Source organism: Pteronotus mesoamericanus, unplaced genomic scaffold (assembly GCF_021234165.1).
Source record: "Pteronotus mesoamericanus isolate MK-2021 breed Mesoamerican mustached bat unplaced genomic scaffold, CSHL_Meso_final scaffold_705, whole genome shotgun sequence".
NCBI lineage: Eukaryota > Metazoa > Chordata > Mammalia > Chiroptera > Mormoopidae > Pteronotus > Pteronotus mesoamericanus.
The window spans coordinates 10,204,331-10,228,158 of NW_026555326.1; the positions used below are offsets into that span (position 1 = coordinate 10,204,331).

Sequence of the window (23,828 nt, forward strand, 5' to 3'; positions counted from 1 at the left end):
AACAAAAATATTTCTCTCTTAATTATTATCATGGATCCATTTATTATTAGGGTTTCAGTGGAGAAAATTCAATTGGAGCCAGAAATAGAGGTTTTAATCCTAAGAGTAATTGGAGTAGAAAATGTGACCACAGGGAGCCCTGGATCTCTTTCTGGTGGAATTGGAAGCAGCCAAATCTTCTGGGTTACTATTGCTAACAAAATTGTGTGGAGCTTTTGACAGTACTGGTACTGTGGTTGCTCTATCCCCAGAGTTAGGGGTATTTACAGTGGCAGCATCTAAAAATCTCCATAAGTTAACAAACGAGCCCATGGCCCACCAACACTTGACAAGGCCTCTGATTGGGGCCACCAAAAAGTCAGGAGCAGGGGTCGGGATATTGGTAAGAATGATAGTTACATGCAAATAGAGTTATTTTATAAAGGGCAGTCTTGTACCAGAACCACCCAGTATACACAGCAAATATTTCTCCAGGAACAGGACCAGGAGCTCCTTCATAGTGATGCAAGAAAATGGGATTCTGCCCTTCCTTCCATCTCCCAATCCACACATTTTTCTGTCCTCTCCACCAGCCCAGAGATGGAATATCAGGACTAAGCTGATAAAGGTAAGGCCTTTCAGAAAGAGGCTGATCTCTGGGAGAGGAGAGAAATTTGGGGGGGGCGCAGGGGAAGCAGTTGGGTAGAGGAAGGCAGAGAAGGGAATGGAATGTTTAAATGCTAATTTTATAGACTCTTCATAAAAATAAATGCCTTTCCAATTATATCCCTGGGTCTGTGCACATCAGTGTTTCATTATCACTTCCTCAGTGTTCCCGTCAGTGTCAGCAGCTTCTCTAATGCCTTTCCGGTGATTCCCTCAATACAGAGCTCTAAAATGATTGAGAAGCCAGGGTTTCTGAGGCTGGGGTTACCATGGTAGTCCAGCAGTGGGGATTGTCCACACAGCAAGGAGAGGCAGTGGCTGAGTCAGTTCATTCCAACTGGGGTCTTGGCTCTAACATAATTTTCTTTAAACCCTATACTGACAGACCACCTGATTCCATTTTAAGGAACCCAGAACTCATGGCTCCTGACAGACTGCCAACTGGTTAATGACAGGGCACAAGGGCAAAGAAATTCCAGGCCAGTGTGCTCCATTCTGTAAAGCAGAAAGGCTATCCCCTCAAAGTGATGAGGGAAGTAGCCACTGCTGAGATAAGACACAGTACCTGGAGACAGGGTGGTCAAATTAACCATTTTCATACAAAGCAGACATTTCTAAGAAAATAGCACCGATCCCATCCCTGGCTGCTTTCCTTCTTGACTTGCTTAATGTAAACTCCGTGGTTGAGCTTTGAGGGATCCAGGACTTAGGATGCAGGCTAGGCCCTCCATGAAGAAACAAGGGCTCACTCAGAATCATAAGGACCTCTTCAAGATCCATAGGTTATGTCAGAACTGATGAACTCATCTACTCTTCCACATGCTCCTTTACAGAGGGATCAGCTGTACTCATGCCTTGCCCTCTGGCTTAAAACACCTTAGCTTGCAGGTTTGTTTTCGTAAGTGGTCCCTAGCCAGGAAAATGATCCTAAGGACTCGGGTACTCCTATTTGTCACCATGGAAGTTGGATACACAGTGGAGTCACCATGCCCTGCCTTGGCCATAGAAACCCTTGCAAAACTATTAGTTTTGAGTGGGGAGCAGTACAGTTAACCCAATGGTCAAAAGATAACCCCATATTAATTTTACTGAGGTTTAAGGTATGTGTTTGTTGTTTAGGGTCAAGGGTTTCCTAGTGGACATTCTTTCACAACACGTCTGACAAGATAATGAAGCCAGTGGTGAAAGCTTCTTTCAAAGGAATGTTTCAACACTTCCATCCTTCAGCTTACTGTTCTCAACTCCTTGCAAGGGATGGCCAGATGTTCCACTTCACCAAATGAATAGAGAATGAGCCAAATAATTCTAGTTTGTGCAACCGTTATCCCTCATTTTACAGGCCAGAATCAGAGGCAGGGAAAAGATTATGGAAGGTCACTAAGTAAATGACAATTTCAGAATGAGTTTCCTGACTCCTAGCCTCTTGACTGAAACAAAACTGTCAAAAGTGGTCAGGAAACCAAGGTGACCACATCAAGTACTGAAGCACCATACTGGAGGACTCCAGCTTTAGACAACAAAGCTCTATGTTCAAGGACACCTTCCACTCCCCAGAAAAGTGGTTCCATTTGGCCTAACAGGCAGGTCCCAATTCAGATTCTGATTGGACCAGAGTGCCAGTTGCAATGAACAAAGATGGTCTTGGTGGCTGATGTCTCCCTGTGCCTTGCACTTCAACACTTGCTTGATACCCAGAACACCCCAGTTAAGGTGCTAAGAAACACAGAATAGTGTAGTAGCTCTGTATCATGGCTCAGAAAACTAATGGACCCTAAAACATCACCTGAGTTACTTGGTGAACTTGGGCCCCCTCCTCCCCATCATTTCAACAGAATAGGCCCAACACTTAACACAAATGGGGGAAATAAGAGAATCTGACCAAACCTGGAAAAGGAGTTTTGAAATGTTTCTGTTTAGATTTTAACTGGATTACCCATGGCTTTTGGTTTCTGTGAAAATAATCAAAATATGTGTCAATGTCTCCAGAGGAATCTTCATCCTTAACAAGCCTTCTCACTGAGCTTACATAAAAGGATTGCGCAGGGAGGTGTCAACTTCTGAGGTGGATATGGGTAAGAGCCTGGATCATGTTTCAGAAAGGGTAGGTCCATGGAGCTCTAGCCCCTGCTGGAGGACAAAGAGGCAGCTATGAGGCCAGAGATGGAGCTATTTTATTCCTGGGCATTAGCTGATCCTTACCAGTTGGGTGGTGGCAAAGAATGTCACCCCTCAGACCCATCCGAAAAGGTGGTGATGGCCCATGGCTGATGAGTGTTTAACTCATTAAAGTGAATATGACTAATGAAAGGTGACCATGAGAAAATGCAATGTATATTCTGGGCATGATACAGAAAGTCTCACCTGTGTTGTCAGGACTGAGCGAGTCAGGAGTGCACTCCAAAGGAGAGGCTGGGCATGGATTCTCTTTGTAGCACCGGTTCTCTTTGGTTAGCAGGTAGTGGCTGAGAAGGGCCATGGGAATGTGTTGCATGCATGTGTGTGTACATGTGTAGGGGGTGTCAGCATGGGCCATGGTTGCCTGAAGTGCCCTCTGCACCACCTTACCCAGTCTACCCTTCCTTTTACAGGGCTCCCTTGCCAACCTGTTCCCTAAACTCTGCAACACTTGTCAGTGTGTTCGGGGCTCACAATACCCACTCCCTGCAGAGCCTTCCACACACAGCTGGTCAACAAGGCTCAAGGCACTGCCAAAAGGGGGAATATGGTTGACCAAAGAGGAAAAGAAGACTTAGGCAAAACCTGTGTAAAGAGCACATCTCCCATGCCCCCTGGAAGATGGCCTCTAACCAGCTGTGGGCTTCAGGGGTAGTACAGGGTGTTTGAGAGCCAGGCCCCTGCCCTAAGCCTGTCAGAGCCCATCTGCAAAACACGTCTCACCACCCAAATGTTTGAAAATGGATTCAGAAGTGCTTGGAAACTCAGAGTAATGGAATGTGTTAGGAATCTGGTGGAGAAGAACATGTACCCCTTCTTTCCTTTCCATTGGAAATTATATTTGGGTGGGGGGATACCTACAGCTTTATTATTTTTTTTCCAAATGAGGTTTTCATTTTATTTTTTGAAAAATAGCCTACAACACCCCTACCCTTTCATCTACAACTTCTTAGGCAAGCTCGAGTTCAAATCAGTAAGTGAGGCAGATTGGGGAGAAAAGGGGGCTTGGGTGGGATCCCCTGGTGTGGATTCTAAAAACTGATAGGTAATACACTGCTGTCTTGCTGGTGAAATAGGACATGGTTCCTAGCCTTTCCTTCTTCCACCATGACCTCCTGACTTACCTGGCTAGCCCAGCATAAAGGAGAAGGAAAAGGGGCAGCGCTGATGGAAGCACCTGGACCTCTCTGCAGACTGACAGACAAGTGTCCATAGTGGGCAGCCAGGATGACTGGCATTTTAATCTCAGCTGAATGAGGGCTGGGTTTGAACTCAGTGCCAGGCTGTTCTGTAGAAAGAGATAGAGTAAGGTCCCTTCTGCAGTCCTGAAGGAGAGATGCACTAGGGTATAAGTGCAGATGACAGAGGGCTGGCTAGGCCATCATGTTTCTATTTGTATGTGCCAGAGCCACTCAGCCCTACACTTCCTGTCTCCTAGGCCAAAGTCTACCCATTCCCACATGAATTCCCCCCCCCCCCCATTCACTTATGGGAGACCAGAGGGGTAGGATACAAAGGAAATGCTAAAAAGTGCCCCCTATGCTTTTCACAACCCTCACTTTACCCATCCTCAGGTGCGAGTGCAGGTCAGAAAACACAGATCCTCTCAAAGAAGAGGGAAGGGCAGGCCCAGGAGGTGTGCATAGAGCACCATCCTTGGATGGGGTGTTTCTGGGAGACCTATTTCCCACCTGCCATGGCCGGAGGAGGAAGGTTGGTTGGGGACAGGAGCAATGAGCAACGCACGCCCCTGAATATCAGGGAACAGCTTCTCCTCTGCCCCGCAGAGATGCTCCAACTAGGCTCTGGCCCCTACACGTGAGTCTGCATGCGCTGCTGGAAGCGCTGGCCATAGTCCGAGTGCTGGGATGTGTAGGAGAATCGAGTGGCTGTGGCATACTTGCCAATGGGGTCATATGCCTCAAATGGGGTCCGCTCCAGGGCAGAGGGTGGGGCTTGGGGGTAACCCAGTCGGTAGGTGGGGTACCCTGCTGCCCCAGGGAAGGGATGGGAGCTGAACTTCTCATAGTTCTCGTAGGACAGCTGGCTGGTTGTGTCGGTGCCAGCTGTAGTAGCTGGGCCAGGGGCTGTGGGCTCAGGGCCGTAATCGGAGGCTGGGCCCCGGCTGTAGGTGTTGAGTTGGGCATAGCCGCTGGAGTGAGAGAGACGGGAAGAGGGGCGGCCGTCGAAGCGGGCAGGGCCAGGGGCACGGTAGTCAGCATAGAGTACTGCTCTGGAAGAGGGTCGGTCTTCGTGGGCACGCACGTTGTAGTAGCCATTGGTGGGGTCCTGGGGCAATGAGAGAAGATGATGGAGGAGGGAATTCCCTCTAGTGGGGGTCGGGGGAGGGGGTCAAACCTCACATGGCCCTGAGGGCTCTGCCTTGGATTCCCAGCCAACCTTTCCACCTCCTTTGCTCTTTCAGGAAACCTCCTGACCTTTTTCTCTAACCTGCCCTCCTCTCCATACTCAAGCCCTCAGAACCCTACACTCCAGCCCAGCCCTGGTGCCCCTACCCCTTCCTCCTTTCCCCCTTTCCCACCTTCATCTCATACTCCTCCCGGGTGTCAATGGTATCACAGCGCAGCTCCTGCTTCAGGTCCACATCATCCTTGAAGGACTGCAGAGCAGCAGGTGTGGGGCATTAGGAGACCAAAGTCCTGCTCTTATACCCCAAAAACACCAGCCCCACACCCAGAGAACATCAAATGGGAAGGTTCTGGAGTCATGGGCAGGCTTGAGTTCTGTATCCTCTCCCAGCAAAGTCCCTGGAATGTGGTGGGAAGAAGCCAGAGACCTGGGTTCTAGCACCAGTTTTGTCACTAACATACAATGTGACCTTGGGTGTACTACTGCCCCTCTATGGAATCCAGCAATGAGGCAGTTGGGTACGAAAAATTTGAGGCGTTTCCAATTCTGACACTATGTAGGAAAAGGATGGGGCAAAGAAAGCCTATGGGAGCCCCACCTGCCTATCTTCTGCTGGAGGGAAACCAGACTGGGAGTGTGCATGTGTGTAATCGTGCATGCATGTAAGCATGTGGGGATGTATGTGCCCATGTGGGTGTGTGGCAGGACCAAGGTAAACTGAGTGAGGGAGGAAAGAGTGACAGTGGTTATTAAAGAGAATTGAGATAGGGCCAGTCCTGAGAGTGTGATGAGGAGAGTCAGCCAGGGAAGAACAGGACCCTTACTGAGTAGATGGCTTTCATGACTCGAGTCGCTGTGGAGACGCTGGCAGTATCGTCCTCCCGGTCAGAATGCATTGTGAGTGGCTCACGGTTTACTGTTTCCACCTTGATGTCCAGTTTCCTTAGGGTCACATCCTTGCGACCTGGGACAGGGGGAGGAAGTCTGGATGCTTTCTGCCAGCCTCTGCAGTAGGTTGTTTCTGGACCTAGCTTGGCTGGGACATGCAACTGCCACCCCCTAGCCCATCTGAGGCCCTGCCTGCTGGGGGCCCAGGCAATGGTAAGGGAGGGTTGTAGCCCATGGAGTCCATACTCACTGCCTTTGCGGCGCCGGTAGAGGAAGAACACCAAGGCAATAAAGAAGAAGGTGAGCAGGATGCCTGCACCAATGGTGGCCCCAGCGATGATGCCCACGGGTAACACCTCTTCAGATGAGGAAAGAAAGAAAGTGGTAAGGATGGAGATACCCTGGGGATCTGAGCTCAGTGTGGGCTAAAGACCAACCTTGCCACAAGGCCACAAGCTTCAATGGCATCCCTGGATTGTGTCTGGGGTTGGTTTAAGTCAAGGTGGGATTTCAGAGGAAGGCCTGCATTGCGTTTGGGTTTGGGACAGAGCTTACGTTTGATCACAGTGGAGGTCATGGTGATGTGTCATCTTAGCTGTTGGGGCATGAACTTGACCCTGGTCTTGGTGATCCATCTGTCCCTCTCCTGTAGCCCACCTTCCTGTGAGGCTTGGTCTCTCTTTTCTGGGTTGGGCTCGTTTGAAGTCAGCTGTCTCAACTCTCTGATCTGCCTGTGTGTTCTGACCTCTTTTATTACCTTCCCCACCCACACCATTGTGAAGGCCCCATCCACACCTACCCACCCAGAACTTCAACAGTCTACCTTGATTCCCCTTGTACCCCAGAGCTGGCAAGGACCTGGGACTCTTGCCTCTAGTATTTTTCCCCTTCCTGGAAGTCCTGGGTTGGTCAAATCTGTATAAATGGCCTTCTCCTGCAAAAAGCCTTGCCTGATGAGCTCTGCCTTATTATATCTTTTCTCTTCTTCCACACCACCCCCCATCCCCCCGCTGGTGCCCTCAGCTAAGACAGAACTGATAGATCCTCAGTTATTTTTCCCCATCTCCAATGTCAATATGACTAGTTCAAAAAAAAGGAAAAGAAAAAAAGAAAAGTCAAACATAATGCTGCTTTTGCCATATTAGAAGTGTAATAGGGAAGGGAACATGTGTCTCCTATCAGACAAATGATTCTTAAAGAGGTGAGGAACCAAAACTTATTGGGCCTCTATTATATGCCAAGTATTTTATAAATATTCTCTCATGTAAAATCCTCACACAAATACAATGAGGTAGGTAGTGTTATTCCCTTTCACAGATCACTTGACATTTCTCCATCTGAAGTCATTTGCTGCCACTGTGTAAGTTTCTGCACTAAACTGAAGTTCCTTAGGTTCCATGAGAACTGTGTTCACATCAGTCCCTGCAGCACCTAGTGCAGGGTCTGGCATATAGCAGGTGCACAATAAATGTTTTAAAAAGTAAGCAGATTTCCCCAGCTGAGCAACAAGGCCAGGTTCTAGTGGAGAGGCCCAAGACAGAGTTTTCTCCCTCTGAGCCTGGCCCCAGGAGATAAGAGGGAGAATCCCTAGGCCACCCTGCTCCCTGGCAACCAGCCAGAACTGCTGTCACCTCGTTCTTCCAGTTGGATGATGGCTGTGCCCGGCCCAAAGCTGTTCCAGGCAGTGCAGTTATAGTGGGTCTGAAAGTCAGCCTCCATGACGTTGTTGATGGTTAGTGTGGACAGCACTCCGCTGCCTGAGTTGGTCCTCTCCACTGTATAGCGTTCCAGGGTCCCCACCTCCAGGAAGTTCTCCTTCCATGCCCATGCCTGCAGTGGGAAGGGCAGGGGGTGGTAAGAAAGGATCAGGTGGCAAGGACACCTGACCTATCCTCAAAGCATTCTTACCCCATGTGCCCTGTGTATCTCTAAGCCCACTCTAACACATTCTGCAACAAATCTAAGCCACAGCTACTTTCTCAAACTTTGGCATTGAATCTTCAATCTAGGAGAAGCAGTGGCTCCCAACATTCAGATATATCTAGGGAGATTCTTTAGAATGCCAATTCTTGGGACTTATGTCCTAAATAGGAATCTCCCACAGAAAGGCTCAATTATTATTAAAAAATCTCTATTTTTATAATATTCTCATGTAATGTGGGTTCAGCTCATCCAATGAACCAACATTTGGGAACCCCTGATGTTGTAGAAAAATTCCTGGATTGAGGAGTCAGGAACACTGGGCTCCAGGCCTGGTTTTCCCCTCAAGTCCCCATGTGGCCTTTCCCTCTTTGGTTCTCTGTTTCCTCATCTGTAAAGTGAGAGGACCAGACTAGCTAATGACTAAGGTTTCTTTCACATAAGTCAATCTTTAATCTTAGCTTTAACTAACCCAGAGGCAGCCCCACACCAACCTGCTTGGCTAGCTTTGGAGACCCAGCCACAGACTCTCATAGTTGTGAGGAGTTATCACTGCAGTGGGGTATCCCAGGCTGTTTCACCCTGATCTCTAGGAAGGCAGTCCCCCTTTGCGACCCCTCCCTCTAAGTAGAGCCTGAAGAGTGGATAATGGCGAGTACTGGCCCCTTTCCTGGATTAGCCATCCTCATTCTGTAATCAAAGCCCCTGGGAGCCAAGTCACTCCCTGTCTGGGCAGCTGTGGTAATGAAGTGTCCCTGGGCAGCCCTGGAGTCAGCCAAATGGTTATTAAATGTGATGAGAGGTTTGACGGTTAATGGTCATAGAAGGAATTAATGGTTCATAGTGTAGGAAAGAGGAGAGAGAAGGGAGTGGAGCAGTGAGGGAGCTGGTAGAGAGGAAGACAGAAGGAAGGGAGAGGGACGTGGGTAAGGGTGGGAAGAGAGCTGATGGGGTAGCGCTGAAAAGAAGAGGGAAGAGAAGGGAGCAAGGAAAAGATCAGGAGGAAAGGGAAGGAGACGAGAGAGAGCAAGAGTGTTAGCCTAGGGAACTAACAATGAATCAAATGAGGGGCCTTCCACACCTGCTGTTATTATTACTAGTCAAAGCAGCCCTCTTAGTGGGGGATCACTGTCCCCATTTTATGGATGAGGATACTGAGGTTCAAAACACTTAATTTGTTCAGGGTCACACAAGAGAAGTGGTGGCATTTGAGCCAGGAAAGGGACAGAAAGTTGGAAGATTAGAAGTAGACACAAGTAGGAGCATAGACAGAAAATGGAAGGAGACTGAGCTGGAGTAGGGAAGTAGGGAAGTATGTGACTGGCTCTCCTCACACCCTATGCCAGTCCCAGCACTCACAATGCGGTCTGGGGGCGGTGTGCTCCCGATGAAACACTCCACCTTGCCACCGTCACCCCTAACAGCATACTGCACTGCCTCACTGGAGATAATGGGGGGCCCTGCAAGCAGAAGATTCAGTCAGGGTCAGCTGAAACCTACAGCGCCTGCCCACCCAGGCCTAGCCCCTCTTAGGTCACTTACCATTCACATAAAGTGGCACTTCCCTCTCAGCCACTCCTATACGAGGCACAATGGCCCGGCAGGTGTAGGTGCCCGCATCTGCCTGGGTCACGGACTTCAACAGCAGCTGGTTGCTGTTACTCAGTACCTGGGCAGAGAGAGCAGCCTCGGGTGGGGAGCCAGGAGGCCTGGGCCCCTAGGTCCATGTGGGCCCCGTAATGGATATATTGGAAAGAAAGCAGGAAGGGCCACAAGTGAATCCCCAGAAGGGAAAGAGGGTCCTGAGTCTCTCTGGTCCTTCCCTTGATTCTAAACACACCAGTTCTGCAGGAGACAGATGGGCCAGGGGGCAAGTGAGATCATAGAGAATGCAGTCTCTTTGCATGATCTGTTCTAGTGAAAATTTCACCCTGAAATCCCTCTTCCTGCCCAAACTGTTTAATGCAGGTCTCTGTAGTGCTGTAGAATTAAAACTTCTCCTATTTAGTGACCCATCTCAGTTCCCCTACCTTCATACATATCATTCATTCACCACATCTCCTGCCACCCCCAGAACCTCCACTCAGGCCCTCTTCCCTCCTTCCACATACAGGTCAGGAAATCCTTTCCACTGTCACTAAATCAGCCAGCTACTATTCTTTGAGGAGGGTGGGGGTTGATTGCAAGCACTGTCCTCCAAATCCCAAGACTCCAGAAGTGTCCAAGGTTCAACTTGAAAAATAATGCTTCACCTCCCTTGACACCTCCCTCACTGGTGTCCAAGCTCTTTTCTCCCAGTATCTAGGAGAGGAAGCAAATGTCTTACCATGTTTGAGTCCTTTTTGGTCCAGGTGAGAGTGAGGGGGGGATTCCCAACCCAGACACATGTGAGAGTCACATCAGAGCCAATGTCTGTAGTCGTAGGTTTAGGGTCAACTACAATCCGAGGGGCAACTGAGGTAGAAGGGAGCAGCTTGTTAGGGTCTCAGTGTTATTGGGATCAGCTCCAACTGACCTTCTCTTCTCTCTCCTGTCCTTACTGCGCCTATTCCCCATCTTCTCAGCTTCATGGAGCCTACCCAACTCCACCCCAGGCCTGCCCTCTGCTCCCATGTCCCACCCCTGCCCTCAAGTCCCTGCCCCTGAACTTGCAGCTACTCACAGTGGACATTTACTAAAGTGCTGACATTGGTGCTGCCCACTTTGTTGTAAACCTCACAGGACACAGGTTCCGTGAAGAAGGAATAATCAACATTTGTCTCATAGCGACTCTCATGGGCATCTTCAATCAAAAAGCCCCCCTTGGCCCATCTGAGGGAGAAGGCAATACAAGGGTTAGGGCTTGGAGTCTTCTCACACACATCCAGGGACACTGCCCTCCCTAGTACCCTTCCCAGAGTGCTCCCAGACTCTGCTCTTCACACCTGTAGCCCAGGATCTCAGGGTTAGCCATGGCCTGGCATGTAAAGACAACGCGCTCTCCCTCTTGCACCGTCTGTGGCTCAATGGACAGGGTCACCGTAGGCGGGTCTGCAAAGCAGGGGACAGGCAGTCATGGTCTTTTCTGTACCTCAGGTTTCTTTTTCTCTCCTTAGCTCATATACTTGGATACTACCACTGTGCAGTGGTCTGGGAATTTGAGTTTGCAGTGGACCAGCTCCAATAAATATATCTGTCTTCCTCATCTTTTCCCTATGGAATCTAGGGGGTTATTTAGGGTGATGATGAAGGATGATACCAAAGGAACAAATTCGGTGTAAAGGCCAATGGTGGCCATGAGGCGTAAGTGTGGGCTCCCCTGGCTGACTAAAATGGATTGGAGTAGTCATCCTTCAATTGCTGACCATGATCCCACCCCACCCAGGGCAGAGGTAATCTATTAAGCATGTACTTGCTAGCATACTCCATCCTAGATATGCTTATACTATATCTCATTTAATGCTCACAACTCTGAGAAACAGGTACAGGTCCAAAATCCCTTATCTGAAACCCCTGAAACTATGTGTTTTAGAATTTGGAATTTTTCAAATTTTAGAAGGGTAATAGTGTGCATGAACTGCTTACTATGCAAGACCTCCAGCAGGGTCTGGGCAACACCCCCTAGTAATGTACATTAATACTTCTGCAGTGAAACATGTGACTAGTTAAATTAAGTATATTAAATAAAAAACTATTTTATTGAGTGAGTTAAATAAAAAGAGACTTGGTTAAAGTTTTGCCACCAAATCACTTTTACTTTCAAATTTTGGATAAGGAATTGTAGGTCTGTGTTTTTTTTCTGTAGCTATACAGAATTGGAAACTGAGGCTCAGAGAGATTAAATAATTGTCTAGAGCTACACTCTGGTTTAGACCCGGGAACTGCTCAACTCATAGCCAATGCCTCTTCACCAGTCCTCAGGGCCCGTGGGTCAAATCAGAGAAACTTCACAGGATGAAGAAGGTGAGCCTCTGTCCTGGGGCCCCTGAGGTTTCTTCTGTACTTCTCCATGGTGACCACATTCCCTTCCCCATCCCATTCCTCCAGCCTGCTCTCCCCCTGGGACCCTGCTCACGGTGCACATCAAGCTCAATGGAAGTCTCCTTGCCACTCGGGATGGCTTCATTCACACTCCGGCAGGTGAAGACACGCCCAATGTCCAGATCTGTGGGGTTAATGAGCAGCTGGCTGATGGTGGTCTCCCTCTTCCCATCCTTCAGCAGCTCCTGGGGTGAGATAAGGGTGGAATACATAGTCAAGATAAAAGCTCCTCCTCTGCTTTCTGCATGACCCAACTCAGATCTGGACTTGCACTGGAGGGACACTTTAACCTGAAGCTCAGCCACAGCCCCTAGACCCAGTCTCTCCTCCAGATTTTGTTTGATTTTAATTAGTAGACTTTATTTTCTATAAAAGATTTAAGTTTACATAAAAATTGGAAGACAATATAGAGAATTCCCATATGTCCTCCTCCTCCACTCCACAGTTTCCCTGTCATTAACAGGAAGCATTAGTGTGATAAATGTATTACAACCAATATTAACACATTATTACTAACTAATGTCCATAGTTTACATTAGAGTTCACTCTTTGTGCTACAGTTTTCTGCCTGGTTTTGAGCTTGATTCCTGGAATTCTTTGATTCCAGTTTTAGTCCCTCCTCTTCTGCAAAGTCTCCCTTGGCCATCTCAGCCTTCAGAACTCTATCCCAGCCTGAACTTTTGCCTCTTATAAACAATCTGTCCTGCACACGGCTCTAGGCACATTCTGCCTTGCCTCTTAGATACTGTGCCTGAGCGTTTCTGAGTTGGGTATCTCCCGCTAGACTGTGAACTCCTTCAGGGCAGGGAATGGACTCACAGACTCGAAGTCTCATTGGGTCTCAATGGTATCTAGCCTGAGGTCCCCGAATATGATCAAAGGAGCCCTGGGGCTGCAAACTGCCTAAGGTATACTATACTATTAGCCAAAGTAAGGCCTGCCCTTTGACAACAATACACACATCTCTCCTGGGCCTGAACAGTACCAGCCCAGTACAATAACAGTGGCTCCCTTGTGCTGCTTGGCAATATAAAAAAGTAGGGGGGGGGGGAGTAGTGTATGACAAATGGTCATTAACAAATCAGCCTGTTAGGTTGACAAAATATTTCAAAACATGCAGCCCTGAAAGAGAAAAATAACAGAGTTCTTGGTGGTGAAAAAATTAAGCACCACTGAGGCCAAATTCTCAATTGTCAAATGGTGAAACTAAGGCCAAAGAGAAGTACATTGTCCAATGTGTCAAGGGCATAGCTAATACAAATTTGTCCTGGAGCTGCTCTCCAAGGCACACAGGTGAGCATCTCTCTCCCCACAATGGGAAGTCTCTTGCAGCACCTAGCAAAGAGCTGGGTGCGCATGTTTGTCCACAGCTGGCAGAAGGAACTCCAAAAAGATCACTTTTAACTTTGCCAGGTGATCCTGGGCAAGTCGTTTGATGTCTTTCTCTACCACAGGTTCACCTATGAAGTGTACATAATGATCCTCCATCCTTAGTCTCTTAACTGGGAAAAGGTTCCAACTAGAGGATGAGAGAAGGAGGTTGAGATGCTCAGTAGGCAGAGCACAGTCTGACCTAGGTATAAAACCCAGCACTGCTGCATATCAGCTGTGTGACCAGGGGCAAGTCACTCAAACTCTCTGACCATCAAGTTTCCTCATTGTGAGTGGGAAATAACACCCAACTTATGATACTTCTGTGAGGATTAAGATACACTGTCCACAAAGAGTTAAGTGTACACCATGCCTGGCACATAGTAGCTTCATCAATGTAGGTATTATTACTATTGTTCTTGGTCTCTGCTCAGCTACTGAATGGCATCATGAACCTGGAAATTCACTTTTCTTCTCTGGGGCTATATGTTCTCAACTGTATAACAAGAGGGTTGGTCCAGGTAACCTTAAAGTCCTCTTCTTTCATCTGCATTCCTGAGTCAGATCATGGGGGAAAGAAAAGGTGACCTGGGACAAAGCCCAAGAAGGGCCGTGGGAGCATGCAGGGTTCAGCTAGGTCTCACCGTGCTGGCCACAGCACCCTCCTGCTGAGTCCCATCCCGAAACCAGATGATGGTAGCAGCAGGCTTGGCATTAAAGGCTCGGCATGTGAGGTTGTGGGGGGTGCCTGCTTGCAGAAGAAGTACAGGACCTCCATCAATCCTAGTATCTTCTGGAGGGACTGTGAGGGAGAGCAGAACAAAGTCAGTCCAGGGTGCAGTGTGCCCAACACTGCCCTGATGACCAAAACCTCTGCCCCTGGAGGCATCCTTCCCTTGGCATGCCCACCCCTGGGTAAGGCAAAGGCCTCCGCTTACATAGTTTTCATGTCTTCCATCAGTTATGCTTTCACAGCCTGTACTTTATTCTGGTACTACATTTCCTGCCATTGCTCAAGGTTACATACAGATGAGGGAAGTGGCCTCAACTTAGGAAGGGGCTGGACTATCTCAGGGTTTGAGTACAGCTTATACCTTGGCGGGGGGGGGGGGGCCTGTCATAGAAAGGTGGCTACCTCCTCAGAGCTTCTTCCATTCCCTCTTGTCTGTTCCTCTGTCCTAAAGCAGCCAGTTGGGCAAGTCTATTACAGCAGCCTTCCAAATGGACTCTGACTTCAGTCCCTGCTGGCCCCAACCCATCCATTACTGCTGGCAGGTTATTTTCTCAATAGAGCATTTCTGTGCTACTGTGCTACCTCTTTGTTCAAACATCTTCACTGGCTACCAACTTCCATGAGCATGAGTTCCAACCACCTCAGCCTACTGTTGGGGGCTCCTCAGGCTAAGTCCTTGCACTTTGACATCTCATCTTTGCTTTTGCTTTTCTTTCCTTCATGGCTTCTGTTGAAGTGCTATCCATCCTGTTTGCATCCTAGTTGCTGTATAAGGCCTTCCATACCATGTCCCCCTTGCTCCCCAACTACCACCTAAGTAGTCTTGGCTAGTCAATCAAAGTTCCTTTCACCATTTACTCTGTGTTTGGGTTACTTATGATAATTAACCACCCTGTTTTGCAACCAAAATCATTATTCCTGGAAAAGTAGGAACCCTGTCTCACCAATATTTACAACCTCTAATGCTGAGGATGTGGCTGAGGCAGGCTCTTGATAACTACTTAAGAAATTGAAACGCACATGTTCGATACCCCCATAGCCTTCTAAATGCTCTGGTGAACGAGACTACGTTTCCTACTTGTTGTGCTCAACTCATGCATACAGAGTGGTAGGAGGGAAAAACATTAGGCTACTTTGGTTTTAAATCCTGGCACCTTCGTTTTCTTGTTTTGTGATCTTGGGTGAGTCCCTCAAGTCATTGAGTCTTAGTTTTTCAACAGAGACATAACAGTGTCTGCCTATGTGACTCTCATGCAGGTTAGGTGAGGCATTGTATGTGGACTGTAACGTGGACAGCACAGATGACATGTGAAATGTGTTCATTTTACTGCTCAGACAAGAGTCAGCCGTGCTTCCAACTCCTGGCTAGCAAATCATCCACTGAATGCCTGGCTCTTCCTCTTTGTTGTGGTGTACCTAGTTTCAGTGCCAAATGAATGCAGATGTGGAAATGGGGTGAGAAGGGGAGAAAAGTGCGAAGACATGGATAAAGAGCTGCCACTCAGGGTCTTCTCCTTGGACCTTTCAAAAGGACCATCTATTTGTCACTTCTGCCACTAGCCCACCTTTTTCTTCAAACCTGGGGCAAAAGAAAATAGGCTATTGAAGTATCTGCTTAGCTATAAGTTATATAGCATGTGTTCAGACATATGTTTGTTTATGAACAAATTTTTATCTTTGTGACATTTGCATATCAATATGTACATGACATTGGCCTCTGTTTCCTTCTTTGTAAAATTTCAAAAAGAACATTGATACCTATTCCCTAGGATAGTTATTGTGAAGGGGAAATGAGATCAAGAATGAGATGGTATCTATAAATTCTAATGTGATTGATAATATTTCTACCACCTGTTGAATGCTCACCAGGTATCAGTCAAAGTACCTTGTGTATATAATGTCACTTAATCCTGACTACCAAGTATATTTCATTAGTCCTTCCATGAATCCCAATTTATAGATAAGGTACTGAGGCTCAGGGAGGTTAAGCAAATGTGCTCAGAGATAGGAGAATGAATTAAATGGCAGGGCTAGGATGTGGAGTAGGCCCACCAACCCTCAGTGCTCATCACTGCTGCACTTGAGTTGTTACCACTGTGAATAATGAAGGAGCTGTAAGTCTGTAGATACTATATTATATCTGTGTCTGTGTCAAAGGGGTTGAGAGGCAGCATCTCTAAATCTTGCTGCAGGAAGAATGAAAGGCCAGTCTATGAAGAAGGCTAACCTGGGGTGGGTTTTAGAGGAGAGAAAACTGAGGGGTAGGGCTACGAATGTAGGGAGTTGATGAAGCTGGCTCTGTGCAGGCAGGCTCATACCAGGCACTGCACACAGTCCACTCTTGATTCTGCCCTGTCCAATGTCTGAGCCCCCCGGCTGCCATGAGAAAAACCTGTGTGTATGCAGGTAAACAAGGAAGGATGCAAGAAATGTACTGCCTTTTTATTGCCTCCTTGAGGCTGCAGGTGAGAGGTAGTTTGAGAATTCAAGAGAGACAAAGAGGGGAAAAAAGCGATCAGGCTAACCTTTCATCTCTTCTATTCTTGGGGCCTTTTCTTGCTCCTCTCATCTATCCAAATCATTCAGATAGGCTACAAAGGTCCACACCCTCAACACAATCGCCCTCCAAACAAGCTCTCCTACTTATGTGGTTCTCCCTCATTGGCTTTTGAGCTTTTTAACAAGGCACTCTTCCAAGTAGGTCTCCATTTATAGTCTCCTCTTCCGGGAAGCCTTCCTTGATAGAACCAAGCCACTGGATACCAGTATGAGCCTTGTTCCTGCATACCCAGGGGCTTGGTTGGCCTTTCTTCACCTTTTTTTTTTTTTTTTTCTGTCTATGCTCAAGTAGGAAAGGGAAGGAATGATTATCAGGGCCTTCTCATTACAATGGGAGTTCTCCAGGGCACATATTCTAGCACCCCAAAACAGAGGCAGTCAGGGTAGGAAAAAGAAGAAAAAAGGCCTCCTAAGAATTTCATGGTTCCTTTGGAATGCCTGGTCCAACATGGGGTTCACACACACACACACACACACACACACTAACAAGGGATGGAAGATGATTTCTTGTCTTCCCATGCACACCCTGGCGGTCAACTAACTCTTGCTCCCTCACCTAAATCCTGCTCCTTGCGAATTCTTCCCATTATGTCCATTCCAGAAATGAAAATAAAGTCTTACACCAGCCTTAAGCCCTAGTCCTTCATGGAACTTTACGTCCAACATATTGGTTGTGGGGTCCCTCCAGTCCTCATTTATTTTGAGACCTCATATTTTCCCAGACCTTCAGTTTACAATTTCTTGCATGGGGAGCAACAAAGCGGCAGTTGTTAGGAAAGGGTAGTATCATTATGCCATGTCACCAATAAGAAAACTAATGTCCAGAGGTTGCAACCTCTTTAGACTGTTGGTGCAGAAATGGCTCAGGTCTCTTGACTCCCAGTCTAACCCTCTTCCTGTCATACTCTAAGTATTTGTCATGCCCCAGTAAAAAACTTCCTTGTGTTCAAGCTCACTGATTTCCTCATTCCTTCCTCCCATCCTCGCTGGGGGCTTCCCCAACTTCAACAAATTCTGATGAGGGGAGGAAAAAGAGAGGGTGCATGATCAAATAGAGGCAGGAAAAAAGAACAGTGTTGATAACAAAAGGGAGGAGGGAGGGTCACCAGTGATCACAATCAAGCACAGACAGAAGCACAAGAGAGACAGAGGCCCAGTGAGAGCCCCTGAGCTTGTGTGAAACAGAAAGACTGAGAGAGCCAGAGGTCCTGCAAGAGAGACATGGCAGAGGTAGGGAGCACATCAGAGCTAGTCTCATTTCTGTACTGTGTGCAGCTGGAGAGAGTCCCGTCATTATGAAAATGGCCCCCAGTGTTAACGCAGAGGAACATCTGCTCTGTGCCTCTTGGGGGGCAGCTGAGAGATATTACCTCCTCCAGAGCCCATCCAGATGCAGGCAGAATCCCCTCCCAGTCCTTAGCCCTCAGCCCATTTCTTCCAGTCCTGCTTCCCTGCTTTCTAAGGAAGTGTCCAGGTGATTCTGAGGAGGAGGAGGAGGAGGAGTGAGCAATGAGGGAGGAAAAGAGGCAGAGAAAGAGAGGCAGGGCTGAGTGAGGCTGAGTCAGGAAGAAAAGGATCCAAGAAGGCAGCTTCTGGGTCTCAAAGGCAGCAGACTGGGAGAAAGGATAGGAGAAGCTCCCTCAACAACAGGCCTGTCTGCCAGGAGAGGCTAGGCAAATGAGAGCTGGGTCTCTATCACCCTAGCATTCCTCTGCTCTGGCATGAAGAGCCTTATATTCAGAAGGCAGAGCCCAATCCTTGAACAGCCTGGGCACAGGATGCCAGACCTCACACATCCACCAGTAGCTGTCCACATCCCCATTTTGCTTCCTATAATTTGAACCTGGCTTTAGAAGAAGTTATAAGAAGGAGTTGCGGAGGGAAAGCTAGGGAGATACAGGGACAGTGGGGACAGGCACGAGGCCAGGAACAGAGAGTGAGAAGTGAAAAATGAAAGAGGTAATTGGAGAACAGGAGGGACTTCCAGGATGCCAAGGGAAAGAGAGAAGAGTGGGCCGAGGGCATGGAGGGATGTTGAGGGCTATTACTGAGCACGGTGAGTTTCGCCCGCCTGGAGCGCAGGGCAGCCTCGGTGGCCTGACATTCATAAGAGGCATCATCAGAGAGCTCGGCGTCAGTGATCTCCAGGTTGTACTGCCCGGCGTCTGCAGAGCCAATGACCCGGTACCGCGGCCATGCTGCAGGAACAGAAAGGGGGAGCCCAGCGTGAGCCCCATTCCAACCTGGGAGCCAGCCTGAATGACTGGGCATATTCTCTGCCCACCTCTCATCCCCCCACATCAGGGATCACATCCCATTCCAGGCCAACACTCCACCCTCTGCCCTCTCTTGGGATCCCATCCCAGTTGATAAGGATGAAGTCCCAGATGTGGACACTGTGATGTCATAAAATTCCACAGTGAGGCTAGGAACCATAAAGCAGGAGGAGGAGGGGACAGGGTGCGGATGGGAGGTTGGGGAAAGGTGTGAGAGCAGATATAGGGGATGATCAGGAGCAGATGAAATCTCCAAAGCAGTTTGAAGAAAAATGTATCATAATAGAAAAGGGGGGAAAAAAATAAAGGTGACAAGAGAGTGAAAGGAGAGGAAGAGATGGGAAGATGCACAGCACTAGGTAATATAGGGCGTTGCAGCATAGACATGAGCTCACTGGGGTCAGAGGAAAGTTCAAGAAGGCCAAGGTCTTACTCTTAACTTGCCAAGGGAGAAATGGATAAGGCAGTGTCCTGCTAGCTCCCTGAAAGAGCCCCTAAACCAGAGATCTCCTGTTCCCTGAAGAAGCTGTGGCTATGGTAGATGGGCCTCAGAGAATCTGACCCTATGCAATTCAGTATCCCTTGTTCCTGCCCAACCTTTCACACTCTCCTGCCCTCCCCTCTCTCTCCTTCCCCACCACCAGCTCCCTCCCATTATCTCCATCTGTTCAGAAGTTATTGATTCTTCTCCATATTGATCTCTCTTTCCCTCTCTCTCTCTCAGCTTCTTTCCCTTTCTATCATCAATAGATCCACCAGACCCATCTCTTTCCTTTTCACAGATTGCTCTATACAGACAAATTTCACCCACCTGTATTAATACATGACACCCACAGCAAATAATCTCAACTTTTTGGACAATAAGTATAAAAATATACAGTCCCTCCCATACTTATCTGCTTTACAGTGAACAATGTGTTTTCACAAAGTCTATTCTCTCATTTGGTTCAAAACTCACAAAAGCACTTAGAAGGCAGGCAGGGTTGTGACTATTATACTATTTTATACAGTAGTAAACTAAGGCCCAGAGAGGTGAAGTGACTTTCTAAGGTCACCCAGCTGGTAGTGGCAGAGCAGGATTAGCACCAGGTGACTAGATTCCTCTACTCTGCAAAACAGCCTTTCCAAAAGAATCCTTACTTGCTTTGGAATACAGATTGGTTTTGTTTTGTTTTTGGGGGGAGGTTGTTTGTTTGTTGGTTTGTTTTTTACTGACATTATATTTGCTTCAGCACTGGTTCCATAGAGCTTAATAAAAGCTTGTTGAATAAATAAATAAATAAATAAATAAATAAATAAGTGCCCAGGCTGATATCAAAATGAGTTTTTGGCCTCTGAGCAGACATTGCCTGGGCAGGGGGGTAGGAGACCGGCTGGAAAAAAGCCAGCCTGACATAAAAGTTGCCTGTTTCTCTCTTGCTCTGCAGGAAACTCTCTCCCAGCACCTCCTGCTTTACCTCTTTCTTCCTGCAGCAGGTCTCGTGGTGTCTGTCTGTCTATCTGAAGCTCTTTGACATAAATATCTCTTGGTTTCCTTTGATCTCTCTGGCTTCTCATTGTCTTTCTTGAGCCAGTACACAGGAGGAAACACAGAACTGCAGGGTTTGGAAAGCAATGGAGACAGCTCTGGAGGAGAGAAAGAGAGCCTGACCCACTCAGAAGAGCCTGGAGCACAGAGAAGGGATGCTAAGTCCAGGAGTCTATTTTGGAGAATGGAGGGGGGTGATGGGCCAAAAAACTGGATAGTCTGGATCTTGGGCTAGGTGGGTGGCCCCACTCACCTTTGAGTCCTTGGCCCATGCCCAGCGCCAGCCCGTCCTTGGTCCATTGCACAATTCCCGAGTAGTTGAGCAGTACGCAGGGGAGCACGGCCCGCTGTCCGGCCACCACAGTCTGGTCAGCTGGCTCCTGGCTGAAGCGAGTCTGGGTCCCTGGCAAAGCCAAAGCTGGCACTGGGTAAGGAGATGCATGAGGAGTGGGGCTCCACCCTAGACTCCTGCTCCCACCTGGCATCAGGCTGGAGAGAGATGAAGGCTGGGCAGGTGAATCCTCTAGTCTCTGCCCTACCTCAGCCCCAGCACCTTCCTTGCAAGACATCACATGCTCACCCTTAATTCTTTCTCCCTCCATGGCCCACAGGAATGGTTTCAGGAACCAAAGTACTCAGCAATCATATAAAGCGGTACAAAGTTATGTAAAGGCCTTAGAGATTGGGCTAATTGAACCCTCTTACTTTACAGATGAGGACACTGAGGAGATGACTAAGTTACCCAAGGACACACAGTGAGTTCAGGGCAGAGCTGGGGGTTCAAACCTGAACCTCAGTACTCCAGGTCCTGGGCTCTTCCTCTACCACCACCCTCTCACCCTCACACCTATGTCAGTTTGCTTCCACTGTGCTAATAAAGCCTTGTTGAATTAATAAAAAATAAGTACTCTAATATTAAAAGGTTTAAGTATCAGTTAAATAAGTTAAATAAGTACTCTGATGTTAAAAGGCCTCTGAGTAGTCATTGTCTGGGCAGGGGGCAGGAGAGAGGCTGGAGCAAAGCAGGCATAAAGCACATTCCTCCCTTCCAGGAAGTCCATAACAAATGCTGCTCATGATGCTGCTGTCCCCCTCAATCCTTGGAACATCAATATACCATTGAGCCCCTACTTGGACATGTTTTGTATGAGCCAATGTGAAGTAACACACATGCGCAACTATACCAGGTACAGTTCCCTATGAATGTATCCAGCGAGTGCATAAGGGCAGTTTCTATGGGGCAGGTGTGTATATAAGCTTCCTGAGTGGCTGTGTATCCAAAACCAAGTGGCTGTGATCCTACTTCATGGCACACTTGCCCTGTTCTATATGTTTAGCCCTGGCTCCCACGCACTAGGAGCATGAGTGCACATATAAGGATACCCAGCACATGCTCAGCCTCCTGAACTGTGGGAAGCTACACAAGGCTGCCTGACTGGCAACTCAGCCAAGACCATTTGATAGAGCACTGCAGAATAATTGCCTTTAATTGTGGAGCCTAAATGGAGCAGGGAATTGGATGGCGGTTTCTTCTCCCCCAACACTCCCACTGCCCACTCCAGTCACTCTGCTTAGCCCAGTGCTGGGCAGGTCTGGGAAAGGTGCAAAGCTCCAGAAGCGGTGCCTCAGATTCCTGTGCAGGGCTGCGGGGAAGAGGACAGGAAATGGAGGAGCTGTGGGATGGCTAAGAGAGAGGTCTGGGTACCCAACCCATGTCCCCAACCTTTCATACCACTGGAAACAAAATCAAGTTTTTCCAGAACTCAGGGGACTCCTTCCCCTTCTTTTCCTCTTCAGCTCTCAAGTCTTTGCTGAGACCACCATCCCAAATTCAACTGTTTCCAAACTATGTTTTTCATCTCTCTGATTTTCCATTACTCTGTAAGTAAGCAAACAGAACCTGTGCCTCCCCATTCCAAGACATCCCTCTAAGTTATCAGAGACAGGACCCTTGCTGTGTCATTCCTTCTTCTTTTTCCTCCTCCAGTTTCATTTCTCCCTTTTTTCAAACCTGCTCCACATTCCTTTCCTCCAGGAAGTCTTCCTAGATTGGTCCCTTAGCGCCTTGAACAAACATTGCTTATCCCATCACTCAGCCCTTCTGTCACAGGTTTATCCATGGGATTTCCCATCCCAAGCTATCAGAATCTGTGTTCATGCTTTTGTTTGTCGTGGGGTACAGGGCAGCTGGTGGATGGGGTGAATGCCCTATCTGTGCCTCCAGAATGAGAACCTCTGCTCAAGGCCAGGGCCACACTCTCTCTTTCCTCTGAATTTCCCTGCGCATTTGACATCTGCATTGGTTGCTGCACATAAACGGACAAAGGGAGAGGGGACTGGACCAGAACTGGACTGATGGACAGCATGATTGAAAACATAGAGGAAGCCTCTTTTGGTTAAGTATGCAAATCTAGCTCTTTGGGTCTGCAGGGGATCAGGAAGTTAGAAATTGGGTTTCCCCCCACACTCTGTTATGAGCAGCTCCCCAACTCTGCTGACTTGACTGTCCATCCATGTCTTCTAAAGAAGCAAAGGTATAGGCTCACCCGTATATTTGCAAGAGAAGGGTGGGTCAGGTGAGCAGCCGGTATTATTAATTCTGGCATTGCCTCATTATTATTCAAATTTATTCATATCATTGCATATTTCTCTAGTATAGCTTCATGCTGCAAACTCTCTACACTCATGTTTCTCCTTCCTATTGTCTCCAGAGCCCAAGTCAAGGGCTTCAGATTTGGGTAGCCTGGGAGCCTTGGATCAGAGATTAAATTTATATTCACAGCTTTCCTGCTTGGGGCTTGGACACCCTGGTTTCCTAGTGAAGTCTCTGGAGAGCAGTGGGAAGCTGGGTCCTTGTCCACTGAAGCAAGGAGGCAGCTGGCCCTGCAGCAGGACAGAGTCAGTGGAAAGCCCTTGGGTCAGAGTCAGACATGAAGATCTTGCCAGAGGCAGAAGTGGTATGACCTTGGGCCTGCCACTCCCCCATCTGGACTCTGTTTGCTCACCTATACAATGACAAATCTGGACTAAGAACTGCAAAATTCTCTTTTAAGCACAAGTTTAGGAATCAGGTGTCTATAGTGCCTTTCCCACTTCCTAACCATGTGACCTAGGTCAAGTCATTTACTCTCTAAGCCTCATTTCCCTTATTGGTAAACTGAGGGACGCAATGCTTACCTCCCAGAGTGTTGTGAAAATCGAATGGGATGAGACTTACAACATATTTGGTGCATTCCTTTGCATGTGCACACTAAATGTTAGCTAGGACCCTTATCTTCCCTGGGCAGTTAAATAAGTAGAGGGACTTCCAGGAACCTGAGCAGCGACATGACAAAGAAAATAT

The 23,828-nt window shown here is 48.0% G+C and overlaps 1 protein-coding gene across 1 annotated transcript in view; it reads right to left on the bottom strand.

Annotated features, from left to right (window-relative positions):
* Positions 1-3,807: 3,807 nt before the first annotated feature.
* The window catches only part of KIRREL1 (kirre like nephrin family adhesion molecule 1), a 79,447-nt gene continuing 59,426 nt past the window's right edge, over positions 3,808-23,828 (bottom strand). Inside the window, exons 2-15 of the mRNA XM_054563113.1 lie at positions 20,739-20,974; positions 18,730-18,879; positions 14,034-14,191; positions 12,053-12,203; positions 10,923-11,028; positions 10,661-10,809; positions 10,325-10,452; positions 9,541-9,715; positions 9,358-9,458; positions 7,710-7,908; positions 6,329-6,436; positions 6,015-6,154; positions 5,363-5,440; positions 3,808-5,109 (exon numbers count right to left, since the gene is read on the bottom strand). Coding sequence (XP_054419088.1) covers positions 4,633-5,109; positions 5,363-5,440; positions 6,015-6,154; positions 6,329-6,436; positions 7,710-7,908; positions 9,358-9,458; positions 9,541-9,715; positions 10,325-10,452; positions 10,661-10,809; positions 10,923-11,028; positions 12,053-12,203; positions 14,034-14,191; positions 18,730-18,879; positions 20,739-20,970 — 2,352 coding nt within the window. The 5' untranslated portion in view covers positions 20,971-20,974 and the 3' untranslated portion in view covers positions 3,808-4,632. The remainder of the gene's footprint in view (positions 5,110-5,362; positions 5,441-6,014; positions 6,155-6,328; positions 6,437-7,709; positions 7,909-9,357; positions 9,459-9,540; positions 9,716-10,324; positions 10,453-10,660; positions 10,810-10,922; positions 11,029-12,052; positions 12,204-14,033; positions 14,192-18,729; positions 18,880-20,738; positions 20,975-23,828) is intronic.